The sequence below is a fragment of the Girardinichthys multiradiatus genome, chromosome 5 (genome assembly GCF_021462225.1).
Source record: "Girardinichthys multiradiatus isolate DD_20200921_A chromosome 5, DD_fGirMul_XY1, whole genome shotgun sequence".
NCBI lineage: Eukaryota > Metazoa > Chordata > Actinopteri > Cyprinodontiformes > Goodeidae > Girardinichthys > Girardinichthys multiradiatus.
The window spans coordinates 40,412,470-40,424,717 of NC_061798.1; the positions used below are offsets into that span (position 1 = coordinate 40,412,470).

Consider the following 12,248-nt stretch of genomic DNA (forward strand, 5'->3'; position numbering starts at 1 on the left):
GATAGATAGATAGATAGATAGATAGATAGATAGATAGATAGATAGATAGATAGATAGATAGATAGATAGATAGATAGATAGATAGATAGATAGATAGATAGATACCTAATATAGTGCTCAGAACTGCCAGAATATAATAGCAGAGGTGTGACCTTTTCTCTATGATTTAATTTATACTCAGCCACCAGTTAAGACAGAAGCTAAGATGCCAAAAAGAGTAGTGAACAGCTGATAAACTTGACTTTAGCTGCTAGACTTTAACATCCTATTATTCCAACTGAATAAGCTGTTTTATAAGGTTTTATGTCTGAGGGCATCTTTTGCCTGCTGACAATTCAACTAACCCACTATAAATACTTTCTCATGCCTTTGTTCTCTTCAACAGAAACAAGTTTCCCGTGTCTGATCTCAGTAAAGACTCTGCTCAATACACAAGAATTATAAATACCTTCAGCAAACACTGAGAACCAACATGAATTTTTCAACTAGCCACACTTAGAAGCAACACAGTCATCAAGAGGTGGTGAGAGTAAATAGAGCTAACAAGCCAAGGCATACACAACACCTTTAGGGTATGGTTACTGATTCTTGTAGCTCGACATCTGCCATGTCAAGAATTCAGGCTTAAGATATTTTTTCTGCTAACAGCAGCTCAGATTAGAGAACAGGTCAATGCCACACAGAGTTCTAGCAGCAGACACATCTCTAGAACAACTGGTAAGAGGAGACTGTGTGAATCAGGCCTTCTTGGTAAAATAGCTGCTAGGAAACCACTGCTGAGGACAGGCAACACGCAGAAGAGACTTGTTTGGGCTAAAGAACACAAGGAATGGATTTTTTCAACAGGACAATGATCCCAAACACACCTCCAGGCTTTGTAAGGGCTATTTGACCAAGAAGGAGAGTGATGGGGTGCTGCGCCAGATGACCTGGCCTCCACGGTCACCGGACCTGAACCCAATCAAGATGGTTTGGGGTGAACTGGACCGCAGAGTGAAGGCAAAAGGGCCAACAAGTGCTAAGCATCTCTGGGAACTCCTTCAAGACTGTTGGAAAACCATTTCAGGTGACTACCTCTTGAAGCTCATCAACAGAATGCCAAGTGTGTGGAGCAGTAATCAAAGCAAAAGGTGGCTACTTTGAAGAACCTAGAATATAAGACATATTTTCAGTTGTTTCACACTTTTTTGTTCAGTATATAATTCCACATGTGTTAATTCATAGTTTTGATGCCTTCAGTGTGAAGCTACAATATTCATAGTCATGAAAATAAAGAAAACTCTTTGAATGAGAAGGTGTGTCCAAACCTTTGGTCTGTACTGTATATATATAAATATATATATATAGATAATAAGCGGATCATATGCTGATTAGGTACGTTTGCACATTTGCTAAGAAATTAACAGTCTTTTTATTTGATCTTTTATATGGTTTTATTTTAAGAAAAAGCATAAAATGTTCAGAAAAATCACACTTGCGCACAGAGATGCAACCTCACAAAATGAGCATTATATTCATTTATTTATTGTTTTTGCAGATTTATCAAATCAAATGTGGCGGGTATATATTTAGAATGCCTATATTTTATAAATATGGATTAATAATTGTCGCAACCTAATTAAGTTTAATGAAACGATTCAAAAAAGCTGATGTGTTTCATGAAGTATCAATCAACATATGCTTCTAAAACATTGTCAAAAATAGTTTCAAAGTAAGATATAAAAAGGTAAATAAATAAATAAATAGTAGAAAAAATAAGCTGAATATTTCAGGCTCTTTAGAAACATCTACTGGTTCTTTTAGCTTCACCTCAGAATACCTGAAGTTTGGTCCTCTGAATAAGTGTGTCTATTAGGTATAGCATCAAATCTGAACACTTCTAGAAGAACTTATAAAAGAACAAAAATGGGAATTCATATAGCGTCACTGGATCCTTAAAGAGAGGATTTCTTTAGATACAATAAATCCAAAAAAATGTGATTTGGTAGAAAGTTGAGGTTTGAAACTCTGGTAGTGATCATTGTTTATTTTAGACACATTTATTAGAGATAAAAATATTCCCAAAAATAATGTCTTCGGCAAGACAGGAATGTACTTTTACATTCGTGCATAATTAAGAGTGCTTGTACTGAGAGACAACTGCTACACACGTTTTGTGTAATAAGTGTCAATGTCTTTGGTCTTTGTCTTGCAGCCAAGCCACTTTAAGTACCAGAGTTATACTTACTATTTTCTTTTAGAGCTGAGGACATTTTCTTGGCATTGTTTCAATAAATGTGCTGATAAATAAATAGACCCATTCTGGCTTACCTCAGATTGCCAATAATCATCAGCCGCATGACCAGCAGGGTGTCATTTGGACCCAGCACTGTTCCTTTTCCTTTTTCTATGCAAGACTGCACATCTTCCTTTTTTCTTAGCCCAGAGGTTATAGACTAACTGTGAATTCCCTCAGGCTGACTCTTGGACTAGGATGCATGTTGAAGTCAGTCAGGCATTGACTGGATACAGAAAATCTCTCAGAGAATGTTGGAGGAGGAATGCAGAGTGGAAGGAGTGGGAGAAAATGACAATTATTTGTAAGGTCAGCATGACCAGTGTGAGTTTGAGTATAAAACGTATGAAACAGTGGTGCCTATCTTCAGCAGTAATTAGAGGTAGGATTCACCCTGGATAGGTCACCAGTCTATCCCTGGGCAACACAGAGAGGCAATATAATATAATAATTCTAAACTATTTTTTTATTTTGTAAATACATTTTATTTAAATATTTTATTTTAATATATTTTTTCTAGTATCCTTTTTTTTAACCTAAGGATGTGTTTATTTTATTTCTTTATTTTCTGTTCAGAAAAAAAGAAAAAAGGTGGGAAAATGTAAATAAAAAAAGTGTTTTATTAATGTAGAGAGTCATAATCTCAAAGAAAAAGTACATTTATATCAGACTTAACTCAATTGAAAACAAAATATGCAAAAATATATGTTTGCTTTTTATATGAACTCAGACAATAATGGATATCAGACAGCCTTAAGTAATATGACTAATAGTTACTTATATTTTAGAAATGTTTAATTTAGACTTCAAAAGCAGGTCCTGATTAAATGTTTTTATTATTATCATCATTATTATTATTATTATTGCTAACTTTGAGGAATGTTGTGGTCCATGAAAGCTCAGGAGAGCCACAGTTGATGTAAGGCGAGTTTTATACATTTATCTACACAAATGACCACATGGTGGCAGGATTGATTCAGTTTGTGAAGCCACAACCCTCAAATATTCAGATAAGGGACAAGTTAATCCTGAGCAAGGTGTATTCTTTCAGGCACGCACTAAATAAGAAGAAAAGCAAGGACAATCAACAAAACGGAAAAGACAAGCGTGCAATGACAGCAGCTGGACAAGAAATGAACATTGTAGTTCAAAGAAGTGAGAAAAATAAGAAAATACACATTAAAGGGACATGAAGAAAGTGAAAAAATACATACTTAATGAATGGGGGTTATTTTTATATTCTAAGGCTCCCAGCCTGCATTGAGATTCTTTTATTAATTAAATGTTGCATTAAAGGAAATTCTGCAGCTGAGATGAACAAGTCGAGACAACAAGGAAGAGTCTGTGTAAAGGATGGAGGGGTGTGTCCAAAGAGAGAGGGAAGTAGAGAGTTAGAGGATAAAACCAGAGAGCAGCTAGCGCTCTGCCACAACTCCTCAGTGCCAGACAAAGGAGGGAGCCCAAAAACCACACACGCATTAAAACAAAAAACAAAACAAAAAATAACAGCTGCTTCTGGGAGCACTGGATGCTCTGACCTGCCTTCACATCTGGAGCAGCTTGTGTATCAGGATTTATTCTCTAACTTGGGACCGTGTTGGAAATCAGCAGTGGGGAAAATCTCTGTTGGATGCCTTTTTCCAGGCTTGCGGGTTTCCACAATGTTTTACCTGTAGCATCGCGAGACTTAGCTACCTGCTGGTTTTAGGATGATTGCTACCAACACTTTGGTGAGGCAGAGTTTGTTCTAATTGTGTGAATGTGTGTGTGTCAGGATGAGTGTTCCCATGCTGAAGATCGGTGCTGTGCTCAGCACCATGGCAATGGTAACTAACTGGATGTCCCAGACTTTGCCTTCCTTGGTTGGACTCAATGGAACCATCATCTCCCCTGATGGCACACACGAGCGGATCATCAGCGTATGTATCCCCTGTTTTTCTACACAACATATGAGAACATATTATATGAATAGAAGTGCTGAACTGAAATCTTGCAACCAATTATTTACCTTCTAACATTAAAAATGTGCAAGAGCTTTTTGCATGACCTGCTTTTCTGAATGTTTCTTGAGTTTTCAGTGAAGGATGAAATGCTTCTTTTTTCTGTTTCTCCATGCAAATGCTAGCATAAGCTCTCTACAGTGGTATGCTTTGTTCTTAATGAGACAAATGTTTGCCTTTCCAATAAGAAAGAAAAAACCTCTGGGAAATCTAGTTCCAGATCAGAGAGTGTTTATTCTGCATACATATTTTGTTTTTACAGAAAAAAACGATTCAAACAAAAAATAAAATGCAAAGCAGATTTGGAAATCATTTTCAGAAAATAGAAAAGCTTTGAGGATTGTAAAGGATCAAATTAAATAGTGCAAATACAAAAATGTGTCAATAAATAACCTCTTCTCTGACTGATAAGGAACACATGCACAATAAGCAGCCACTGAAACACAGAAAACCAAATGGCTAATAGGATTGCTCTGTCTCAGACTTGCTGGAATGATATTTCTCCTCTAGAGGGGAGGAAAGGGGAGGGGGTGACTCACCCATGGGACAACCAGCGATTGGTTGCCCTGGCAACACCCTGGCAGTCCCTGATGTGTAGATGCTGTTCCACTGCACACATGGGAGTCTTAACTCCACATATACTGTGCAAATGCATAGCTGTTTCTCTGTGGTCCAGCTTTTCCTCATCTATTTACACAATCACAAAGTGAAGGTGTGTTGTTCCATATTAAGGGGAAATCATGTGTGGATATAGATTTTTTGTGAGTATTTATCTCCAGAAATGAATTCAGGAAAATATGATGTCTTATAAAGTGATGAACACTCAACCGAGTGTGTGTCTTGTGGTTGGGCTTTGCACGACTTGGAAGACTCTTCCTCATCTGCTGCGTGGTGGCACTTTGCAAGTTCAGCAAAGTACAAGCGGTCTCATGAAAGCGGACGCCCACACACAAACACGCGGAATGAGAACAGATGGAGATATTAGGATGGTAGCGGAGCTGGTTGAGAGCTGTGTTTGTTCACAGTTTATTGGCAGAAGCCAAAAGCTGTTGTGTGCTCTGCAAACCTGCATTTATTTATTTGTAATTTTTTATACTTCACTGCAAAGACAGAGGTATTTTCATCAACACTAGTTATTCTCCAGTTGCATGCAAAGTGAGAAACAGATTTTAAGCTTGATGTAAATTCAAACCATTGGTTATGTAAACATGCATATTATGAAGATTGGTTGGGTTTGCATTGCAGTGATAAAACTTCATTATTTCGAACATGTATTTAAACTTAGTTTTTTATTTGATTACCTTTTGTCAGCAGTATTTCTTTTAGTATTAATGCAGTTTGACTCTAAAAATTATTTTCAGTACCCATATTGACCACTTATCCTTGTATTTTGAAAGAACATTTTCTTTCAGTATTTAACATTAAGGTGCATGTCAATAAATTAGAAAATACTGAGAAGTTCTTTCATTTCAATAAATCAGTTTAAAAAGTGAACCTCATATATAGATTTATTGCACACGGGGTGATGCTTCATAGATTTTCATGATTATCTCTCACAGCTACTGAAAACCCAAAATTCAGTTTCTCAGAAAAATTGTACATGAAAACTGAAATTCCTGAGGAAATTCAGAAGGGGCCTGCTGCTTGGTGCGAGCCTCTCGGACCAGAGCCAAAGGTTCAGTGACTGAGGTGGTCCCAGTGTGCATCAGGTTTGAGGGTAGAAGCTTGAAGATCTGTGGAAAGGCACCAGTAGATGACATAGCTCCCCAAATCATCACTGGCTGTGGACACTTGCCACTAGACTGGATGAAACCTGGTGTAGTGATCTGTGGGACGGACTTTCATGCCAACATTCCCTCTGTGGGTTTGCACCATTTACCTCCCGGTGTTCAAATCGGTGCACCGAGTCGGTGAGGTTTACATGTCATTTCAAACGACACATCAGCCAGGCCATACTCTGAATGACCCATTCAGATCTACTGGCTAGAGTAGTGGACACCTACTTTGACCATGTGATTGATACATACATAATGGAGTTTTCTGGATCAGATAAAAATATTGCCCATATCATTAACAAATAATAAATTGACAGAAATAATAAATTCCAGCATATGTTTTTGATACCTGGTGTTTTATTTTTTGTTGGGGCAAATTTACATTGTAAGCTGCTGATGATGTAATATATCGTCTCTGAGCTTGCTCTGCATGAAAAAGCTGTGCTTTCAATTTAATATGTAATTTCCTCCCTTACTGCCGTGCCATCACTTCTTCCTGGGTGATCGGAACCAGTCACTCCAGTCATCTTCTCTTCATAGCTGCCATACAATTCTGCTCATTGGACTCACCAGGTCCTTGTCCTATTAATCACATCCCTATATGTTTGATCCTGTTAGTTTCCTTCATTTCCCGGTCATGCCTGTTCCTCTCCTGTAGAATCGTCTTTGTTCCAATTCTGCATTTTCATTAAGTTTCTGGACTGTTATTAAAATACATTTTCATCATGATACTCCAGTTTTGCTGTCTACTTTTGGGCACTCCATCAGTACCAAACATAATATTCGGATTCATCTGCCTCTCTGCTTTTCCAGAGTCTGGAACTCTAGAACATTGATTTCTGGATAAAAAGCAAATTTACTTAAATCTGAAAAGAGGACTTTGTACCACTGAAACAGTCCAGTCCTTTTTCTTTTTAGCCTAGGTAAGGCACTTTTGATGCTGTTTCTAGTGGAGGAGTGGCTCGGGAATGTGACAGTTGTAGCCCATGTCCTGGATATGTCTGTGTGTGATGGGTTCTGTAGCACTGACTCCAGCCACAATCCACTCCTTGTGAATCTCTGCCATCATCCCCCATCACTGTGTATGCAGAATTCATTAGCTGTAAGCCTTAATCATTGCAATTAACAGAAATACATGGTTGCAATCTACCACTAAGCCAGTAACATCAATATTATATATGAGTTGCATCCTCTAATTTATTAGGATGTGCCTTATTTGTATTAAGTCTATTTGTTTTTCTTAGAAATGTCAGATAACTATGCAGTCATAAAATGAGGTACTGGATATAAAAGGATGCAACAAATAAAAGCATACTAAAGTGCTAAACATGGAAACAAATTTTCATTGTGCTCAAAATAAGCCTGAAATCACAGTCAAGTCAGACAAAGGGGAAGGGTACTTTTAAGCATTTTTGCCAAACCCTGTGCATACTGAGGGAACACTAAAAGTAATGAGGGACTGGACCGTGAGCTTTAGATGCTTTGTTTATGTGACATAAAGGAAGATAAATATGCTGGTAGAAAGCCAAGGGTGGATTTATAAATTAAATTACACCAATGCAAAAGTCTGCTTGTAGGACACTAATGTCCAGTTAAACCAGAGAGCACAGAGTGCAACAGTGAGAGAGAGGTTTACCTCCTGGAGTGAATCCTAGATCTCCCTGATGAACAGTGACTGCCATCATCAGAGAGGTGCAGTCACATAAATATGGTCAACATAGTTTATGAGAGGTATGAAAGGAAAATTTATTTATAAAGGACCAACAGTTCTAATCTCATCACCTATAGGCACCTCTGGTAAAGATCTGTTAAAAGCCTAAATTATGTTATATATATTTTTTCTATTGGATACTTGGTGACCCCAAGATGCAACTCACTTCTCTAACACTGACTTTTTTGTAATCTTTTCCCTGTGCATGGTGGCAACACAAATCTTGACTTTTGTCCAGCCTTGTTTGCTCCAGTTCCAGTTGTGCTAAACTTTATTAATTATTACTGACTGTAGGTTTTTGCAAGTTTAGACAAGTTTTATAAACATTTCTTGATTTGTGAAAATAAACACAGCTGCCTTACTTGAATGATGTGTTCTCGTGTTTTCGTTTTTTAAAAAGTGGGTTTGAGAAATGGGCTTCTTCTCACTTTATATTAATACCTCATGGTGTATAAGATCGCTAATAAAAATTAAACTTAAAAGTTCTTATAGACTCTGGTAAACTTAAAATAAGGTTAAAAAAGGCTAATGCTAGAATTATTTTATGGGACTCGTTAGAACAGCAATAATTTTGACACCTCTGTTTATTTCCACTCAACAATTCGTTAACTTGGGATTTATTCCCCACTGAATAAAAGGTGCTACAAAAAAGAGCAATTTCTTTTACACATCTCTATCAGTACTGTCAATAAAATAACTGTGGAGGGAGCTGTTTCATCAACACAGGACTTAAAAGAAAGCCTAAAATACCAAGATATTTAAAGGTAAGCACAAACCCATAGTATTCCTTTTTGTGGCATTTAACACCAGTATTAGTTGGAACACATGCTCCTGAATAATGTCAAAAGCAATTTGAATAAATTTGCACTGCAAAATAAAGTTGTACAGATGAACCAAAACACTCAAAGTTCACACTTTGCATGTTACTTGTAAAAAGCGTTTGTCCTAAAACACAACCTTGAGACACACCTTTAACAAAATTCAAATAACTGAGCAATTGCACACTCAGGTTACAAACACAAGGATAAATTAAAAACCTGCTAACAGTTTGGTCTAAAAACACTTGTGAAACAGCTGCCATTAATTAATAGTGTCAAATACTTTGATACATCTATGAAAAACCTAGTTTTTGGTGTTCAACAAAACATCTTCTGAAAGTTTTAGTCCTAATGATGAATAAGGAGATTTGATAATAAAAAAGTACTCCCTCAAACAGTTGTTTGTAAGTTTCTGAAGCACTGTGGCAAATAGAAATACGTTTAGAAAGTAGTCCATAATTACCTGTTTGACCTGGATGTCCATCTTTCAGAAAGTGGTTTCAGAGCAAAAGAAACTGTTATTGGATATAACTGGATATAATATTTTGAAATGTATTTGACGCTGGTTTAGCTGTGATTTCTGAAGCGAGGCATAAGAAATAAGAGGGAAGGTTGCTTGGCCCTCAGCTTTGTTTCATTTTGACTGATCATTTTCACATTCAGTACTTGAATGGTAATCAGTGACCCGAAATAAGATTTAGGCATTTAATAACTTGCAATGTTAAAATTAATTTAAGCAATTTGTTAGCTGCAGACATGAAGCACTGATAGTTTTATGCCCTCATTTTGTTTGGGCTGATTGTAATCAGCTGAGCTTTCCAAAGTAGATTTTTATCATTTCTCCCATGTGTGAAATTAGCCCTAAGGTATCTAATGTCATCTGTTTTTAATTCTATAAAGCACTAAGCACAAGCAGTGCTTAGATTCCTGTCTTGTCCACATCTTCCACAACAAATCGCCCCTCCCTTTGTCAGGCTCATAGCAAAAGGAACATCAAGGTTGTCATACCAAGCCCCACAGATTGATTAATCAGATGTTTCTCACCAAGCTCCTTCATGTTCCTGTCAGGCTTCCATTGTTCCCAGCTTCCTCCTCTGTCATTGCTCTCTCTAGAGGGTTTGTAGAGCAACTTTGCAGCCGAATCACTGTGACAGGCTGGCGAGCATCAGATTGAGCTCAGCGGTTCCTTTACATTGTTCTAAAACGTTAACAGTAAGTAGGTCAAATGGAGAGTCTGGTAAAATCTCAGCAAGAGAGAGCTCGGGATCTTTCATGTTTTAGCTTTAACTGTCATTTTAGCACCATCAAATAGGTCCAAAAATAGATATAAAAAGCTGCAATTTACTTTTAAATGACATCATAGATGGCATTTTATACACACTTAAAAAAGAACTGTCTCTTTCTGTAAGTTGATGCACTGAAAATCCCCTTAAGAAATTTATTTGTGCTCAAAATATGCTTCAAAAGGCCAAAAACAGTTTATTTTGGGAGACAATTATCTCATTAATCTCTTAAAGACATCTAGCCTTTGGTCTGAGAGCAGAAACACATATTTTTACATCAGTGGGGAAATGTTCAACATGACAACTTTATTTACTCAGAGAACTGTATTTACTCCAATATTTACTGGCTCTGTCAAAAGTACATTTTATGTGGTGGATTCACCTCTTTGAATTTCTGATTTTAAAACTGTTGTAACAGACTTCCTTGACCCTAATATTTGCAACACAAATTCAAAGTCTGCATGGAAGACACTGCTCTTCTGCTGAGCTTCAACCCTCCTCCACCCCTTCTCCACCATAGGCTCCCAACTCCTTCCAAATATACCAAGGCCTATGCCACCACCAGGATCGGATCCCAGGGGGGAAGACGTACCCACTCATAATCCTAAGATGTTTATTCAAATCCACTTCATCCTCAGCGTTTACTTCTTCCTCCGGGGTCCGAGTGACAAAGAAATAATCATTCATTAATAAACTCTCTAACCGTCTTCCTGTTGTTTCTCCATTTGTGAGTCTTTCCAGGTTGAATTGTGCAAACTGTCCTTTATTTAGGGCATATATAACTAAATAACAAGAAAGGTGAATGATCACAAAGAAGTAGCACAATGAAGCAAGCAGAGCCATGAATTATAAAATAAAAATGGGGCTGCACGGTGGCAGTTGGTAGCGCTGTTGCCTTGCAGCACGAAGGTCCTGGGTTCAACCCCCCAGCTGTGGGTCTTTCTGCATGGAATTTACATGTTCTCCCTGTGCATGGGTTCTCACCAGGTATTCAGACTTCCTCTGGCTTCCCACAGTCAAAAAAAAACATGACTATGTTAGGTAAATTGGTCTCTCTAAATTGCCCTTAGGTGTGAATGAGTGTGTGTCTCTGTGTTGCCCTGCGATGGATTGGCAACCTGTCCAGGGTGTACCCCGGCTCTCGCCTGTAGACTGCTGGAGACAGGCACCAGCTTCCCCGTGACCCACTATGGAATAAGTGGTATAGAAGATGAATGAATGAAAATCATAGTCACAGTTTATCAGATGTGGTTAAAGGTTAGGTTTGAGGTAGGGTTATGGCATCATCGCTTTAAGTATTTGTCAGGATTTGTTATTCTGATGGATCAATGTGGAGACCAGAGCTCGGGAGCCGCATGGTGAGTTGAAGTGTTTTAATTATAGTAGAACTGGTAACTTACAGGGTAGCAACAGGTAGGTAAACAGACACGAAGCAGGTTGTTAACAGTGAAATGAAGCTGGTAATCAACAGGAGGATTCAGTGGTGAGCAACAAAAACCAGAGAGTATAAATACAGAGGCAGGATGGAGAAATGGCCAGTGAACTAAAAGATCTAATCAGATGGACTGAGGAGCAGCTGGTGAAAGGGAGAATGCAAAGCAACTGAAGGAGGGAGGCTAATTAACACAGATGAGCAAGGACATGGAGAAATCCAGGGAAGTAACATAAATATCTACACACAATAATGAACCATTATCCTAAATAAGCAAAACTACAATAACAGCAACCAGAGAACATAAACAGGGGACATGCAGAGAAACAAACAAAGAACTCAAACTAAAACATGTAACACAAACGGATAATGACAATACAGGTCCTTCTCAAAATATTAGCATATTGTGATAAAGCTCATTATTTTCCATAATGTCATGATAAAAATTTTACATTCATATATTTTAGATTCATTGCACACTAACTGAAATATTTCAGGTCTTTTATTGCCTTAATACGGATGATTTTAGCATACAGCTCATGAAAACCCAAAATTCCTATCTCACAAAATTAGCATATTTCATCCGACCAATAAAAGAAAAGTATTTTTAATACAAAAAAGGTAAACCTTCAAATAATCATGTACAGTTATGCACTCAATACTTGGTCGGAAATCCTTTGGCAGAAATGACTGCTTCAATGCGGCGTGGCATGGAGGCAATCAGCCTGTGGCACTGCTGAGGTCTTATGGAGGCCCAGGATGCTTCGATAGCAGCCTTTAGCTCATCCAGAGTGTTGGATCTTGAGTCTCTCAACGTTCTCTTCACAATATCCCACAGATTCTCTATGGGGTTCAGGTCAGGAGAGTTGGCAGGCCAATTGAGCACAGTGATACCATGGTCAGTAAACCATTTACCAGTGGTTTTGGCACTGTGAGCAGGTGCCAGGTCGTGCT

At 37.9% G+C, this 12,248-nt stretch overlaps 1 protein-coding gene across 1 annotated transcript in view; it reads left to right on the plus strand.

Annotated features, from left to right (window-relative positions):
- Positions 1 to 3,706: 3,706 nt before the first annotated feature.
- Positions 3,707 to 12,248, plus strand: part of LOC124868506 (noelin-2-like) — a 61,147-nt gene continuing 52,605 nt past the window's right edge. Inside the window, exon 1 of the mRNA XM_047365880.1 lies at positions 3,707 to 4,194. Within this exon, the coding sequence (XP_047221836.1) occupies positions 4,051 to 4,194 (144 nt within the window). The 5' untranslated portion in view covers positions 3,707 to 4,050. The remainder of the gene's footprint in view (positions 4,195 to 12,248) is intronic.